The following is an 18,328-nucleotide window of genomic DNA, read 5'->3' as shown; positions in this document are numbered from 1 at the left end:
CAGGGTCTCTTTCCAAGAGACTAAAAGCAATATAAGTGATAAATATTACCATTCTGTAGAATATTCTTATTTCACTTTTACTTGTTCCCATGTTCTAGTGGGTCCTGTTGTGGCTCTAATGTGAAAGGGGATATAATGTAATATAATAAATCTACCCTACCACCTACTGGTGTTGGCCAGAGGGGCCGATGGCGCGATATGGTCTGCCCCAGGGCAGCTGTGGCTACAACCGTAGCTGCTTCCACCAGTGTGTGAATGTGAGAGTGACTGAATAGTGGCATTGTAAAGCGCTTTGGGTGCCTTGAAAAGCGCTATATAAATCCAATCCATTGTTGTTGTTGTTGTTGTTATTGTTATTATTATTATTATTATTATTATCATTATTATTATTATTATTATTATTATTATTATTATTATTATTATTATTATTATTATTATTATTATTAATAATAATATTAAATTACTTACGAGTTTAATTTGTCAGCAACTTTCTGCCAGCCCTCTCTCCTTGCTTTTGCAGCCTTTGCTGCGCGATGATTTGATTTGACAGTGCAGCCTAGGCAGAGTAGTCGAACGCAGATCCACTGAGCGCTCAACACAGACAGCATCGTCAGAAGGAAAGTTGATAAAATAAATTACAAATTTTGTATTGTTCGATACATATGCGTACCGAACCGAAAGCACTGTATCGAACGGTTCAATATCGATACGAGTATCGTTGCACCCCTAATAATAGGACCAGTAATACCCGCAATTCTAGAAATGCTCTCACCCAGTAGTTGTAATTATAATTTTTAAATTCACTTAGAAACTTGGCCTTGGCCATTTCTCTACTTCCAGATGGCTGCTAACCTTTGACACGTGTCACTGAAATAATAGGTAACTTACAGATGTTTGTCGCAAAAGTGCAGATGTCCTGGCAAAATGCATGAATTTGGTGGTATTATCATTTTAATTCTATTAGTATTATAGTATATTATGAAAAAATAATTATAGCCCATAATGTCAAAGACTTACTTAAAATTAAACTTGATAAAGAAAAGCTGAAATAGTAAAAACTGGTATCACATATATTTGAACCTCACCAGTTCGTGTTCCGTCCCAGTGAGCCATGAATCCGGGACGAGTGACTGAGGTGTCAGATTTGAATCGAACCCACAAACGGTTGCTGTGTGACATCAGAACTGGAGGCCGCTGATTGGCACAGAACTTACCAATCAAGGGAGATGTCTCAAAGCCCCCGTCCCTAGTTGAGACAGTGGAAGTTCAACATGTCAGTGGTCTGAGTAAAAAGTATTACGGATAAAACTGTACAGCAGTTTTCTTCCAAGTAGGCAGAATTTTTTTTCCTCACCTGATCTCCACAAAATCAAAGCTGCAAGAAGGGTGGAGCCCCTCCAACTCAAAATCAGTGAAGTTCAGCATAATCTGCATATTAACATCCACAATTATCTTGAAGATGCAGTCTCTACTGTTGGGGTAATATTGTGGGTAGTTGGGTGAACTGAAAGACCCAGTAGGGGTGGTGAAAGTCTGGCCACAGTCTGTTGAGACAGAAAAGGGGGGAATAATATTTTTTAAAAATTACAATCTGAATATAATATTATTTTTTGCATGAGAAAAAGCAGCGAAGCATGGAAAAATCCCTAAAATGTCGTTTTCTTGATTAAATTCTAAAACTGATATATTTAATTACATGTTTTCTCTATAACGATGTTTGTGCAGGCAGACTGCATGACTGGGTGTCTGATTTTATGCACTGTGACTGAAAACACCATGTCCATATACAGATGAGAAAAAAGTTATTAGTCCCCCGATGAAATTTATGTCAAGTTTTTGAAGTTCTTGTCAAATTTTTCCCTGTTCTTCTTTAATGCAGCACATCATTTTCATAAATTCTTTCTGTCTGCACACAATAACAGAATTATTTTAGAAAATAAATTACCAGGCTCCAGATTCAAAGTCCACTGAAAAACTGACTTTCATTGAGCCATAGCATAAAGCACTTCTGGGCAATGATGTGGTACAACTCTTTAATGCTTAAAGCTTGTAAAATCACGAGGAGGGGCTGAACTGTCACTTCAAAACATATTTTGCCAAAAAACACAAGAAATCAGTTTAGACTTTACACTTACAGAAGTTATTTCACAAACCCTCACAAAGCAGGAAGTAGATGTACAAAGTTATCACAGCATTTCAAGTGTCAAAAACTGGAGGGGGAAGTATCATCTGTAAATTAAAGAACAAGCTTGGCAGGGATAGACAGCAATCAATTTCAAAGACTCCAGAACACCAATGAATGGTTTGGCCAAGTCAGGAATTGTAGTCTCAAATAAAGAAATGACTAGAACTCTTCACAGGAATGGACTGCAGGGTTGCAGATGAAGAAAAAGTACAGTTTTAGAGACACCTTGAAGCCAGACTGAAGTATGCTCAGGAAACCTGGAGAAAGATGCTAGAAGTGTGTTCTTAGATTAGATGACAAACAACTAGCTCTTTGAAGGAAGAAGGGAAAGGCGTGCTTCCCAAAGACCCCCCGTCCCACAGTAAAACACAATGATAGGAGTATTATCAGTGTATCTAGGAATCTCTTCAAGGTGGAAGGAATCGAGAAGAAACAAGGATATGTCCAAACTGAGCCTGCATCATCACTTTATCTTGATACATGACAATGGTCCAGAACATACATTGGTATTCATAACGTACCACCTCCAGAAGACCAAAGTGAATAAAAAAAGAAACATCTGTGGGATGAACTGAAGACCCAGGTCAATGGCAGAAGCCTATAAAACTGGAGGCCTTGTGAAAAAAGAAAAATGGACTGGGATTGCTCAAGAGATGTGTGTCAAAAGACTTTAGGCACTTATCCAACAAAAAAGGGTACAATTTGCATTAGGAAGCTAATAATTTTGAACCTGGTAGTTTTTGATTGTGGGGGAAAAATTTTTTTCAGTTGTTTGCAAAACTTTTAATATGTCAATAAAAACTAGGATGTCTGGAAAAGCTGTGTTAAAAATTCTATGCTCTGTTTTGGGAAAGATAACCATGTACCTGTGGTGGCATTGATGGAGATATAGCTAGCAGAGAATCCTTCTGTGTTTAAACTTGAGTCAGACACAAATAGCAGGGTCAGCTGGTTGTCAGTACTCGTGATGGATGGAGGCACTGAGCGACCACAGTACCTGCACATACAAAATGCAACATGTAGACAAATTTGTACTTGTACCTTGTACCAGCATGTACAAAACAATCCAAACCTTTACAAACCTAATTGCTTTGTAACTTAAATGTAGTTTGCATCATTCTACAAATCAGAATGAGCAGGATAAAAAAAGTATTTTAAAGTAACAAGCCTCTTTTAAAGCTGTAAAGTAAAAATACCAAAACAAAACAGCATTGTTATAGTAGCTGGATAATCAACACATCCATAACAATGCATGGAGTGACAAATCATACAAAGCATCCTTTGAAATTAAAGTTCATAACAAATTCTTCTTCTTCTTCTGGAAGAAGACATCCTCATTTTGATTTTTGTGGCATTGTGTTACTGAAAACATGAGGCCTTTACTGAAAAAGAAAGAAATATGTATTCATCAAAAATCTTGTTTTACTTTCCTTTTATACAAAGATTTCCTTGAATTCTCCTCCTTCTCTTCTACAAAGGGTAATTTGTTGAGAACAAAATGATTTAAGGGTCGAATTGTCACAGTCCTGGGTTGGTGACCCAGCGGTTTACCTTTTTCTGTGTTTTTGTCATTTTGTATTATTATTTGTGTTTTGGTCCTCTGTGTTAGTCTAGAGTTATTCTACTGGTGGTTCGATTTAGATTTGTTTATTGGATTTCCCCCATGTCTTTGCCCTCTGTGTCTCCCTCTCTGTGTCTGTGTTTGTGCTTATGCGTGTGCCTCGTTTCACTCCGTCATATTTATCTGTTTCCCCAGCCCATCACGTCTGCCCTCTTTCTCTCTCTCCCTCATGTTCCCTCGCTCCCTCTAGTCTGCCACTCCTCCACTCCGACTTCCTGTTGTAATGTGAAAGTCATGTGCCCATGTTCGGTGTGTCTAGTTAATTTGTGTCAGCTATGTTTCCCTGTGTGTCTCTCTGTGTGTTCAGTTTATCATTTAACAGTATAGTTTTGTATCGTTTTGCCATTCAGCAATAAAGCTGTGTTCCTTTGAGTTTGAGTCTGCGATTGGGTCCTTTCCTGCCTGACATGCATTTAGAACAACACTAAAGCACAAAAGGTTGAGATTGTTTTGGGAAGTAATTTTCCCACTGACACAAGCCCCTCAGTATTTTATATACATTTTTTTTCTTCATTATACTCAGTCAACCCATACTGGTGAGACTGTCCCACCATGCAACTTTCCCAGATCTTTGTTGCTAAAATGATTTTTACCCCAAAAGAACTTTTTATTCACATTTTACATAGCATCCCAACTTATGGTACCCCTTTTTGTGACTTTTTATTTGTCTCTATGTAAAACAAAGAATGAATCAGGCTTACTTCTTTAAATTAACTGTGAAGCTAACAGTTTAGCTTAGTTGGGATGACTTCCAAGTTAGTTATTGCTGAATATTCTTGACAAGATGACCTTTTAACATTTTTAATAATTTTATTCCTCTTCTGTATAAATATGCAACTGTGTGAATCATACAATCATCATAATTATCATTATAAAATCAACATGCACACTTGTGTACAAATGTTGATGCAAAGTGGTTGTTGAGTGCATATATGTGCAGTTGTGTGTGCATGGTGTCCATGTGTACCTTCCAATCTTGTTTCCAGTTTGCACTGTGCCGTTGTCGTAGACCTCCAGATAATCAAAGTTACAATTAGCATGGTACTCTAAGTTGAATGACTCAAATGTCAGCCGAATCAGGTTGCCTGGGCTAACATTGATGTACCAGGTACAATTGGCACCATGGGGGTAGCTGCTGGGATGACCAGGGCTTGTAATGGTGCCAGAAGGACTGGTCAAGGTGTCACCACAGCCTGGAATATGGAAAAAAAACAAATTAGAGATCAACAGACTTTTGAGCTTGAGCTTTCAAAGCTTAAAGACAGGTCTGAAACAATTGGAACTTAATGTCATGTAAAAATAAAAAATAAAAGCAGGTTTAAAAAGAGCAGGTGTGCTGCTGTGCCTTCTTTAAAGTTTTAAAGGTTTCTGCTAGCTAAATTCATAAAATCATGAGCTTACATTACAATTAATAAAATCTTATCTTATTTACAGTGAATGAACTTGATTACAAAATTTCCACATTTCTGTCAGTATCTGTGTTTACTCACAGTCAATTCTTGTGGGGTTTTTGAGTGGGGGGTTTTTCAAAAAGGAAAGAAATATCATCCAGACAAACAATATACATTTTTGTAAGCAAAAAAACAAACAATACATTTTAAGAAAGATCAATTTAAAAACTGAGAAAAAACGAATCCTATAGAAGCCAAGAGATGAAAACCTGCTTAGCAAATTGCCATCATATCTGGTGATCTGCAAAATATTTGTCACTTATAAGAGTACTCAATGAGAAACATTGATACTTCTCTCACCCTCTATGGCAGAGTCATAGGCTGCTTCAAAGCCGTGGTTGCTGACAGAAGAGTCAGTGGTGAATTTGATGTACATAGATCGCTGAGTAGACTGAAGCCTGGGGGGAATCTCAGCACCACAAAATGTCCCCAGCAGAGGAGAGCTTGACGTGGCTCCATCCCTGACCTAGAAACAGGACAAAGCATGTGCTCATATAACTGATCCACTGCCACGAGTTCAAGTATGAATAACGCACAAGCACTGTTACATTTATAGGTGAAATATAAAAGCATTACTGCTTCAGTGCCACCAGAGAGAACTACTCACATATATCCAAAAGAACAAAACAAAACAAAAACCCACCCACAAAACATAAAATTATTTAAAGCAATTTATGGTACTGAGCTATCACACATGTGATAGCTGTAACCAGATGTGAATTTTTAACATTTAAGTTAAATACAGCTGTTTTGGAACTTAAAACTTGAGAAAGGAAATTAAGGTAAGATGGTGTAATGGAGTAGGCAGTCTCAGCAGACCACAAAGTATTGATGTATGGAGTTAGATGTGGTCACTCACTAATCCTTAACCCATATCTGAAATCATTTAAACAAAAAAAACCCACCTACACCTGGAGAATGGAGAACGACACCCCACATGGGCCCCCAGAGGAATGGCCCACTCCCAGCTTAGGTCTTCACCCTTCCACTAACTTCCCCAATGTGCTGCCCCTCCACCCGCTTAAACATGTCCCTCACACTAAACCAAGTGAGGTGTGAATTCAGGAGGCAACAGGTCCTGATGTATTGTAGGAACCCGAGGGACAAGCTCCAGTACACAGGTGGACCATCATCTCACCTTGACACAAGAACTGATGTGAAAATCGTCATGCAACACCCACAATAAAAGTGACGCGGTGAGCATAGAAACAGCCTAAGAGGTCATCCCTATTAAGCCTAGATTATATTCCATTCCAGGTATTTAACAGTTAATCATTAATCACATTAATCACACCTTCAAATCCATAAATCAGAATTTGAAGCAGGATTTCCTCATAATTATTGCAATTATTGAAATGTTCATCTGTTCATATTTTTGTTTTGTGAATGAATGAAAATGTTTCTTGTGGTTTCCTCTGGATATGTTTTATTTGATGTAAAATAATATCAGTAATGTTACTCATCTATCACTTTTTACTGTCCGCAACATTTTCATTTCCTTAATGTTTTTATCACAGTGAAATAATATAAATAACCATAATAATAAAAAAGAAGAAGAACAATAGGAAGATAAAGAAGAAGAGGACAAATAATGAGGCTATTATTCTATTTTATTTGAGATTGTTGTGTGTCGTACTCAGAGTACTGTTAAAATATCTAACTGTGAGAACTAATATAAAATTAATTTACCTCAACATAATCATATCGACAGGAGCCTCCCTCAACATCAAATGACAGGAAGTCAAGGGTGACCACATAACCCTCTGGCTGGTTAATCACCCATTCACAGACCTTATTATGGGGATATGCATTGGGGTGGTAGGGAGAGTGAAACTGCCCACTCCCAGATAAAGTACCTCCACAAGCTGGAGAGAGGGAGAGGTAATGTTTAGTCAATGGCAAGTGGAGTTAACGTTGGAACGTAAATATACATAATTACACACACAAATATTTGATTGAGCAAGTCTGCATAAAATTTATGCTTTAAAAAAAACTTCAAAAAATGATTTTCATGCCACTGTAAAATATTTTCTGTTAACTAATGGGACAACAAGGAAAGCAAATTAGTATTATCCCTGCAGCTTTAATTCTAACTGCCAACTAAGAGAAATGTAAGTGAATATTCTTAAACAAAAATAGCATAAAATGTCATCAAATATAAAACATATCACACTACAAATCTCACCAACAGTATAGACAGCCCTAAATCCAGCTCGACTGACTGAGCTGTCAGACTTGAAGCGAATCCACAGGACGTTTGAGGATGAGAGAACAGGAGCTGGTGGGGTGTTTCCACAGTACTTCCCTATTAGAGGATCGGTCTCTGTTCTCCCATCACGGACCTGAAAAAAAAGGAGGTGGAACAAGAGGACAGAAGCTGGAATGTTAATCTGATAACAACTCTCTGTCGAGCAATGGTGTCTAAAGTGTTGTGAGAGAGTATTTACCCCACCCTGATTTCTTATCTGTTGTGTATTTTTCACATTTACATGTTTCAGCAAGAAGTGCAGTCAAGCTTTTGCAGTAACTGGCAATTGCACAGTGCAAACTGCTGAATCCAGCTTCCAGTTTGGATTCAGGAGACAGACACTATCTCTACTTTTAAGATTAGGCTTAAAACTTTCCTTTTTGCTAAAGCATATAGTTAGGGCTGGACCAGGTGACCCTGAATCCTCCCTTGGTTATGATGCAATAGGTGTAGACTGCCGGGGGCTTCCCATGACACACATCACTCACTATGTGTTAGTGAATCATAGTTGTTATTAATCTCTGTCTCTCTTGCACAGCATGTCTTTATCCTGCCTTCTTTCTTTCACCCCAACCGGTAGCGGCAGATGGCCCCGCCCCTCCCTGAGCCTGGTTCTGCCAGAGGTTTCTTCCTGTTAAAAGGGAGTTTTTCTGTTTGTTTTTTTAAAAAAATTGTTATCTTCATACAGGTGATCAAGGTGTTTTGTTTGTTTTTCTTTTTTTTCCTCCCCCTTTCTCACCATCTCTTCTCCCCTCTATTTTTCTTTCTCTCCCTCTCTTTCTTTCATTCTTTCTACCTGTCCTATCCCCCAATAATGTCTGTCCCGTCTGTAACAACCGAAAATCAAATCAAATAAATACAATATAATTATAATTAAGGTCAATCAAATGGACCAATATGGCAAGGCCATGATGATTCACTTGGTAAAGTAAATCCGCTTGGCATCTTTCTTGGCCTTCAGACAACAATTCTGATGGTTAAAGATCCAAACAGGACAGGCAACACAAAAAAAGGAAGTTTTTCCTTCCCACTGTCGCCAAAGTGCTTTCTCATAGGGGGTCCTCTGATTGTTGGGTTTTTCTCTGTATGTATTATTGAAGGGTGTACCTTACAATATAAAGCGCCTTGAGGCGACTGTTGTTGTGATTTGGTGCTGTATAAATAAAACTGAATTGAACTGAATTTAAATAAATAATTTGAAGTTCATATGGACCAGTACAGAGACCATGTATGTGCAGATTTACTTGTAAATAAAAGTCGGATTATTAGTAAGCTCCCAGGCTGATCGTGGCTATCAATCATTTTCTCAAAATGGTGTCTAAAAAAATCACTGCATTTGTTAAGTATGGTGAGATTTCTTTCCACATATAAAATTCTGAAAAAAGGAGGGACAAAATATTTGTCTGGGAGACATAAATAGGTCTTACCTCCACGTAGTCAAAAGCACAGCCACTGTGACTCTCAAGATCCATGTCAGTGAAGTTGAGGGCCACCTGCCCACCTTCTGGCAACCTGATCAAATAGATACACTGGCGGTTGTGGTTATAGTTGTTGGGCCAGTTGGGGGAAATAATGACGCCCTCACTGTCAGTGAATGTTCCACCGCAACCAGGGTCGCCTAAGAAAAAACACGCACAAAGAGTTAGAAGCACAACACAATTCACAAAGCAGGATATTGACACTGCTAGGAATAATCAAACCAAGCATCCAAGGATTGCATTGCACAGATAATACTGTTAATAAATATGATAATGATAACAATGACAACTGACAATTACAGCATTTATCCAAACTCTGTACAAATTGTAGGCACACAAAAATGCAAAAACATTGAATATATTTTTTTAGGATATACAAAACATAAAGTGTTAGGAAAATCACCCTTATTGTTTTTTTCTCAAACAAGTCCAGATCACATAAAAGATGGCATCCTTAACTGTACGCAAGTGCAATATGAAACTAAGGGGGCCAAAAAACCCATGGGAGTAATGCGTCTCAAATCCCCTAAAAAGTACAACTGTAAGGATGTTTCTCAGTCCAGAACTGTTCCCTCTACACTAAAATATTTCATTTCATTTTAAGTTCCATTATTTTTCCACTTTTAGCTACAACTTAGCTTAACATGAAACAAATAATTTTGACCAAATATAATAAAAAAAAATGGATCAGAACTACAGCATGAAGGACACGAGATGGCAGCAGGAGAGCATACATCACAACTTCACCAACTTCCAAGGTGCATGGAGAGGATGAAAGAATTCACAAAGCAGGAACTCCAGCAACACTTAAGGGAGGATGAACAACTTTAGTAATTGACCAACGCGTTTCGGCTTGTGGCCTTCATGACCCTGATGAAGGCCACAAGCCGAAACGCTTACTTTAGAACTCCCCACCGCTTTGTCTTCTACCATTTCTGGGTGCTTTTAGAGGCGTATTTGGGATCATTGTCCTGCTGGAAGACCCGTGACCTCTGACGCAGACCCAGCTTTCTGACACTGGGCCCTACATTGTGCCCCAAAATGTTTTGGTAGTCTTCAGATTTCATTATGCCTTGCACACAGCCAAGGCTTTTTTGGAGTTTTAGAATTTTTTTGAGTTTTGCATGAAGCACTGCCAAATTTGGCTTTTTTTCTATGTATTTTGTGTTGATCCACTACACATAAAGGAAATAAACATGTGTATAACAAAACATTTGTAATTGTAACAATCTTGTAACAATCTTGTAACAAAGAAATGGTGCATTTTCTGGAAAAATTCCAGTGGTGCCGATAATTTTGGCCATGACTGTATACACTTAACCAAGCAAAACTCAGTATGACTGGTTTCTTACTTGGTGATGTTGTGTATGTAATGTGGAAACCTCGGTCAGAGACAGAGAAGTCAGAGTGGAAGTGAATCCATGCTTCTGGGCCAGTGGTCTGTATGGGGGGTGGAGATGCAGTACTACAGTACTTTCCTAAAACTGGATCTTCAGATAGAAGGCCATCCCGAATCTAAAGCATTTGGTGACACAAAACAATAGAGGAAAAACTGTAAGGATGAAAAACATAGTAGTAGTTTCAGCCAATGCACTTACCTCCTAAAATAGCAAACTGTAGCAAACACGAGTAAGACGGAATAATTTCATTGTTTTCATTTCAGCAGTATGGCTGCATTTAACCCCGCTTTACAGAGTACATAGGTATGTGTCAGGTCTGAGTGAGATAAAGTGGTCAAAAAGAGGACTGTCCCCGCAAACATCGACACACAACACAAAAACATGCTTTCAAAGTGAAGTGGGTAATGTGCCATTTCTTACCTCTAGAAAGTCAAAGTTGCAGTTAGGATGATGTTCAAGACTTAGAGTCCCGAATGCAAAGGTAATGAGAAGGCCGGGGTCCACTGTTACTGTCCAGTAGCAGTCCCGACTAGGTGGGTAGTTTCCAGGATAACCAGGTGAATTAATGTTGCCATAGGGGGCAGTTAGTTCCTCTCCACACACTGAGATTAGAAATGGATTTAAATAAATCAACATTATTCATACAACTGTTGTTTTCTATTAACTTAACAGGAAAACATTGTTCATTTGCACACAATGTGCATATGAGTCATAAAATGTAAGTATGATCAAATAAACAAAACACAAGCTCCCATGCCTAACTCAGTAATAGAAACCAAGATCTCTCAAAATTATAAATGAGACATTACTAACTGTAACGGACCAGATCTATTAACCCTCTGTGTCATATCAAACACCTCACTGGGTCTTAAAAAGTTACAGCCAGGATTTACTAAAAAGGCATAGCGTCAATTTTGCAACTGGAATTTCAGTTATAGAGCACAAAATATTATTAGGAGAAAATTTAAAGGAATCACATATATATGATTTTCTACGGCCTGCAGCACACAAGTCACGACACTGAAAAAAGCTAATCTAATTTTGTGTGCGTTCATTTATTTGAAATGATAAGGACTGCAAGAAGAGGGGTGATGTAATGTAAATATGACACATACATACATTTTTCATCATATGGGCATTCAGTTACAATATGGATGTCATTTTAAAAGACAGCACAGAATGTAAATGCTGTGCTTAGCTAACAAAAACACTCACAAACAACTTTGCTCATTTATGACCCACAAATTTGCACTGTTCTTAGCCATTACTGAAATGAGCTCGTTATCGTTACTTATTTATTTAAATATATAAATTCGTTTTTTCATTTGTTGGCACATTTAATTGCAATTGCAACCTCATGCCAATTTTTTTTCCAGCTTCAAGCTTCAAAATATTTCAAATTTCAACACCAAAACACTTGAACTATACTGACCTGGGTCCTGAGACTGCCAAGCAACTGTGAAGCCACCGGCACTGACAGAGTGGTCAGAGCGAAACCAAAAGTACAGAGAATTATGGGAGCTGAAGAGCTCTGCAGGGCTATTTTGGCCACAGTATTTTCCGATCATGTAAGCTGAAGCACTCTCCCCGTCGTGAATCTGAAGGAAGTCAAAGTTGCAGTTGGCACTGTTCTCCAGATCAAAGAATGGAAAGGTAATGCGCAGGATCTAGAAGAAAAGACAGAAATAAATGACTAATTAGTAAACATTAGTAAGGGCCAAAGATGTGTAAGCATTTAACACATTTCATTGCACCACCATATTTACTACCACCTCACAAACCCAAATCATGAAAATACGAAATAAAACAGAACAAAACAAACAAAAAAAGTTTTTTTTGTCTAGAATTTCAACTTGAGAGGAACAGGAACACACCTTGTTTGCATCAGTGTGGATCACCCATGCACAGCTGACCTCGTGATCATATTCATCGTGACCTGGGGTGTTAGGATAACTGAAGGAACCAGCAGGGCCAGTCAGGTACCCTCCACATACTGCAACACACATTCACACTGGTTTTTAACCTTGATATCGTCCTTGGGAGAGAAGCTAGCTTGCATGCTGCTGAAGTTTGAAATCATCTTTACTGGTTTGCGATTATGTTTCTTAAGCTTTAACCACACACGTGGTTATGTTAACGTAGTTTGAAGCGTAAAGCTACGATTTATCTGTGTAATAATAAAAAACAAAATAATCCACTCTAGTTCTATTTCTGTAATATAAAGTGATTATTGAGTCACTCGGCCACAGACAGATGATGAATAATTGTATTTCTGCACTTTGCAGCTTATTTTCTATGCTCCAGGCGTTTTCCTCTCCGTGTCACATTCACTCTCCTCTCCTCATCTGTTTTCAGTTTATCCACACCCTCTCAGCCCATCCTTCCCATTACCTTGCTGAGGAGTCTGACAGAACTCGCCAGTCCACTGGGTGGTGCAAGTACACGTGAAACCATTAATGCCATCAGTACACGTTCCTCCATTCTGACAGGGATTGCTTGAGCATTCATTGATATTCTGGTCACAGTTCACGCCTTCCCAGCCAGAGTTGCAGTTGCAGATGTAGCCAGGATTTGAGGTGATGTCCTGTGGTAGCACAGGTTTTATGTTTGCAAACGGATTTGTCTTTGTTTTCATATGAAGGATTTATTAGGCATTCAAAGATTCATTCAGTAAATATAAAAACACATTTCAAATAAATCTGACACATCAAAAGAAATAAAAAAAAATCTCTCGTGGTACATTTTATTTCACTATAGAGCTAGAGGAGCCTGGTATCTGAAGGCTCTGGCTCACATTCTACTTTTAAAAACTCTAGGAACCAAAAATACAGTGCACCTGGAAAACATTCACACGTTTTGTCATGTCACAGCCTTATTCCAAAATCGATTCAATTTATTTATTGTTATATACTATTTATTATTTTTGTATTTTTAAAACCGTTTTCCAGGCTAAACAAAGATTTTCTAAATAAGTGCATTATGGGTTGTCTGTTTTAAGGTGCGTGTTTGTGAGTAATACTAGACAGTCGAGCATCTCTCACTTGTTGCCTCCTTTTTCAGAGGAGCCACAGTATCCAGAGAGGACGTAATGCTATTAAGAAAATAATCAACCTCTGTGCGATGAAAGTTTAGGCAGCTGCTCTGCACTGTGGTGGCATGTGGTCCTGAACAAGATCACTGCCTTAAACTTAGTTACATTCTCAGAAAGACAATTTATTCTGCAGTGCTGTATAGTCTATTATTATAAAAATAAATCCTGATCAAAACAGAACCTGGTCTGACAAAAGAGGGTTTTCAGTTTCTATACCATATGTCAATATCCAGAGTGTGATTAGGACAATGAATGGGATCATTTATGTTTTGAAAGAAGCCAACTGGGTATAATAAAATGCAGTGCTGAGACTGTCATTTTCAACATCTCCATGGATGATAAATCACCCAGAATAGTTATTTCACTTTTTAAATTTTCCAGTGAGAAAGATTGCATCTTCTCCTCTGCATGTGCTTTGAGGATTCAGACTCAAGGTCATGATTCATTCATTTATTTATTTATTTAAATCCTGTCCTGTCTGGCAGCTTCTGCAATCAGAATTATGATATGAATGCATGTTGTGCCAAACATATTTTGCTTTTCTAAGACACATCTCGGCTATGTCAGCATGCCCATCCCGGCAGGAGAAGAAATGAGGCCATAGATCGGGCACTCACGGCAAGGGGGTGGGAGTCCCAGAGAACCCCGCTAGAGCCCAGCCACCCTGGTGCAAGCTGAGATCAGGGTCTCAGGGCCCCAGCCACCCTACACGGCAAGGCAGCCAAAGAGGGCACAGACCCCAGAAGAGTCATGCTCCCCAGTCAGGAGACCGAACCCACCACCACAAGCAGCCCAGGCACACCCCAGTCACCCACCGCCACCAACTGAGGCAGAGACCCAGATACTCCAAAAAGGCAACCGCAGTTCTCCAGCCTCCAGGGAGCCAACAGACCCCAGTAGTCCCAGAGATCGCCTGATGATTCATTTGAACTAACATATTAATCCTGCTGTAACTAGGTCTGGGCAAAGCAGAGTGAATATGTTAATCATTTATGAAACAATTTACTAACAGGAACTTAGAAGTGAGAAACTTACTGTTAAATAGTTCACATTTAGTTGATTTACTGTTAGGTGTAGTTGAGGGCATTATTACAACATTCTTTTATTATGAAATGTTCTACTTAATTTGTTTTTTGCTCATTTTTGGTTTGTTTTTGAGGGTCTGGGAGCAAACAGTCTCTATGGAGATGGGGGGTTTGGGGATGACAGGAGGAGTGAAGCTACAGGGAGTCATATAAGACTCCACAGAAGTGTTGTTTACAGACAGAATTCTTTTCCTAATTTTTACTCCAGTACACACGTGCATGCACACACTCACCACACACTGCCCATTGACACAGGGGTTGTTTGTCTGACAGATGTTGCTGGTTTGGGTGCAACCAGTTGGTCCATATCCATTGCCTATGTAGCCTGGTGGGCAGGTACAGACTGGGAGACTTGATCCTGGTGGATGCAAGAGATTTGAATAGAAAGGGGTTTGATCAGACTTGGTGACTACTGACGATGTTTGGGGAATCAGATGAGCAGATGCATACATAACTCTTAATTGAGCAAAATTTCAGGAAGAAGTACAGAAAGAAGAAATAAATAGTACTTATTTCATTCTTTCAGTAGTAAGTAGGTATTATTTGCTCATGCTTCATTTTTATTTGGTTGACATATAAAGCAATGCTTCTTTTTTCTTGTCTTTTGTTTATTCTTTGTTAATTTTTCTTACCAGGGCTGGAGCTGCAGGTGGCTAATGGGTAACAGCCGCCATTGTTAGTATCACAGATGTTAGACTGTGTGCATGCTTTCCCATCTCCTTCATAGCCTGCAAAAACAGAGGAGTTATCTGTGAGTTATCAGTGCAAATGACACTTTGTGCTCTCAGACTGTGGCTTTCACATCTGATGAGCCACAGTCAGTCACCCAGCTATTTGACTAAGTAACAAAAATATTTCTATTTTTAACAGACAAGAGTTACAAAGAGTTTTTACAGGCAGATACTCAACATGCAGTAATAAACAATTTTTTACAGCTATAATATTTACATTTTAAAGAATTAGAATTTAAATTAGTGATGGGATTTCCGGCTCTTTTTAGAGAGCCGGCTCTTTCGGCTCCCAACAGGCTCTTCAGGTTGTTTTGTTGCTTTAATTAATTTATTATTAACAACAATATAAAATTATGCACAAAAGGAATTACTAATGTAAAAAGACGTGGTTTTATTTATATATGCTTATATATAAAAATATACAGTGGCCTCTGCACGTACAAACTCCAAAACGCATTTCTAGCGTTAACTGAACTTCTATTCACATTTCAACTTTTAACAATTTAAATTTTCAGCTTTTTCCTTTTAAACAAATTTAAAGTGAAACAACACAAAACACTGCAAACCACAACACAATTAAATATAAATATGAAAAAATATGAAAACAAAAAGAACATGCACATTCTCTGTCATATAGACCTGCATGAATAAACTTTCTGAATCCTTTATCATCTGCAACTGAAAATAGTTGTGGATGATTACTATACCTTTCTAATGTGACCTTGTTGTCCCTGGCTCTCTTTCTCTCTCTTTCCCTCCCACTCTGTTCCTGTGCTACTGTGAGTGTAACTAACGCCCCCCTCTTCCCAGCGCAAAGCACAAGGCTCGCATGCGGAGTGAAGCGGGGCAAAAAGTGCGAGAGAGAGAGAGAGAGGGCGAGAGAAAGCAAAAAAAACACAACCCACGGCTGCCAATAAGGAGCCTGCTGGCGTCGTTCACTTCAAAGAGTCGGCTCTAAGAGCCATTTCGTTCGCGACCGACACATCACTAGTTTAAATATCCAGAGTTCCATTGCACTTTGTATTAAAAATGAAACTAAATTAGTTTTTTTCTACACCACATATCTTGTAAATGTTTCTCTCACAGCTACAGTATTGTGTACTTTGTACTATGGTATGTTATGTAGTATCTTGGACCAGGTGCTGTCAGGCTATGTGGTGATTCAAAATGTTTTATTGAAAAGCGCAGCTTTTTACTTGGGTTAAGTACACCAGCAATTTCAGGGATTAAGTGGAGCCAAGCCGTAGAAGCTATAGGTAATCTTCCTGCACATATGCGTGACATTCAGTATTGTTCTCTGCTGAGTTACCTGGAGGACAGGGACCACAGTGAAAAGAGCCCATGGTGTTCAAGCACTGAACCATTGGAGTAGTGGAGCAGCCGCCATTATTGGTCAAACATTCATCCACATCCTGACAGCTATAACCATTTCCTTGCCAGCCTAACCATGTCAGAGAAAATGAGAGGAAAAATCTTAAATCTTTTTATATGCACAAATCTCAACAACTCATTAGCAACCTGGGATAGCACAAGATGCAAAATGCTATTTAACTTTATAAGTTTTAAAACAAATCTTGGAACATCATTTCTAATTACTCGTAAAAATCTCATAAAAAATACATTTTACTGATAATAGCACATAATAAACATATTAAATGTTTAACTGAGACATTTTACTACTTCATGAAAAATATTAACTAAGTCTGAATTTAATGGCACATAACTCATAAAAGTTGGGATGTCATATGACTGTGTACAGGCAGAGTTTCTCAGAAGTAAAGCTGGGCAGAGGCACACCACTCTGCCAAAAAACAAAACAAAACTGTGTCTATGAATTGTGCAAAATTTTCAGATTGCTCTTGAACTGAAATTTGTGAAGATTTTGAACATCTCATCATCTACATTACATGTTATCATCAAAATATTTCTGGAAAAATCTCTTTGTGCAAGGGACAGAGCTAAAAAGGTTCTTCAGGGAATCACGTTTTACTGCATTAAAAACAGGCGTGAGTCTGTCACAGGAATCACTGTATGAGATCGGGAACACTTTCAGAAACAAATGTCTGTGAACACAGTTTGCTGTGCCATCCATAGATGCAGGTTAAAGCTCTGTTATGCAAAAAAAGAAATCCTGTAATGCAGTCGTCTTCTCTGAGTCAAAGCTCATTTGCAATGGACTTGGCTAAAGTAGAAAACTGTTCTGTTGTGCTAAATCAAACAATACATCAAACAAACAAAAAATCCAACAAAGAAGATCTAGGCCTCTTGACAGGCACAAACCAGAGACCAGTCCAGTATCTGCTATTCCCATTTTCCATTAGTTTATGAACTGTTGTTAAAATACGGTGGAATGCTGCACAGTGGTAAAAATGTTTCAACTTTTTGATACGTGTTGCTGCCATCAAATTACATATTTTTGCATGAAATAGTAAAATGTCTTCATTTCATCCATTCATCCATTTCTGATATAGGATTGTAATAACCTGACAAGTGTAACTGTAAATAAACCATAGTAAGTGACAACAACAACAAAAAAAATATCAAATGGCTTAATTAGTGCTTAACACTTGTGTGGTATAAAGCCATCACTGCAAAGAATAGTATTAAAAGCTAAAGCTCTGAACAAAGAGTTACACTAATTGTTTTAGCATCAATTGTCTCTCCTGTCTCCAAATGCTCATTTAGAACTGGCTATACTATGGCTTGTTATGTTATTAAGCACTACCAGAGGGACAGGCTCCACAATAGAAGGATCCCTGGGTGTTGTAGCAAGGAACAGCTGGGTTGGTTGAACAAGGCTTGTTGGGAAGGTTACATTCATCAACATCAGCCACACACGCTGGGTTCCCAGCTGGAGCTTCCCACCCACTCTCACAAATGCACTGGTATTTAGGCTGTTAATTAGCAAAAGTCAGTGAGAACACTTAACAACAACAGATTGATAGATAGATAGATAGATAGATAGATAGATAGATAGATAGATAGATAGATAGATAGATAGATAGATAGATAGATAGATAGATAGATAGATAGATAGA

The 18,328-nt window shown here is 38.4% G+C and overlaps 1 protein-coding gene across 1 annotated transcript in view; it reads right to left on the bottom strand.

The window, feature by feature from the left end:
- Nucleotides 1-18,328, bottom strand: part of cubn (cubilin (intrinsic factor-cobalamin receptor)) — a 70,313-nt gene that overhangs the window by 46,466 nt on the left and 5,519 nt on the right. Inside the window, exons 8-24 of the mRNA XM_005941275.2 lie at nt 18,016-18,184; nt 16,600-16,731; nt 15,192-15,287; nt 14,793-14,917; nt 12,775-12,967; nt 12,258-12,376; nt 11,816-12,050; nt 10,804-10,985; nt 10,336-10,498; nt 8,933-9,123; nt 7,443-7,599; nt 6,947-7,122; nt 5,558-5,723; nt 4,774-4,999; nt 3,052-3,182; nt 1,355-1,544; nt 1,086-1,246 (exon numbers count right to left, since the gene is read on the bottom strand). Of these exons, the coding sequence (XP_005941337.1) occupies nt 1,086-1,246; nt 1,355-1,544; nt 3,052-3,182; nt 4,774-4,999; nt 5,558-5,723; nt 6,947-7,122; nt 7,443-7,599; nt 8,933-9,123; nt 10,336-10,498; nt 10,804-10,985; nt 11,816-12,050; nt 12,258-12,376; nt 12,775-12,967; nt 14,793-14,917; nt 15,192-15,287; nt 16,600-16,731; nt 18,016-18,184 (2,812 nt within the window). The remainder of the gene's footprint in view (nt 1-1,085; nt 1,247-1,354; nt 1,545-3,051; nt 3,183-4,773; nt 5,000-5,557; nt 5,724-6,946; nt 7,123-7,442; nt 7,600-8,932; nt 9,124-10,335; nt 10,499-10,803; nt 10,986-11,815; nt 12,051-12,257; nt 12,377-12,774; nt 12,968-14,792; nt 14,918-15,191; nt 15,288-16,599; nt 16,732-18,015; nt 18,185-18,328) is intronic.

This window comes from Haplochromis burtoni, unplaced genomic scaffold, assembly GCF_018398535.1.
Source record: "Haplochromis burtoni strain Fernald_Lab_line unplaced genomic scaffold, NCSU_Asbu1 Contig_309, whole genome shotgun sequence".
NCBI classification, from domain to species: domain Eukaryota; kingdom Metazoa; phylum Chordata; class Actinopteri; order Cichliformes; family Cichlidae; genus Haplochromis; species Haplochromis burtoni.
The sequence above is the reverse complement of the archived record's forward strand: the minus strand, read 5'-3'. Positions and strand labels throughout refer to the sequence as shown.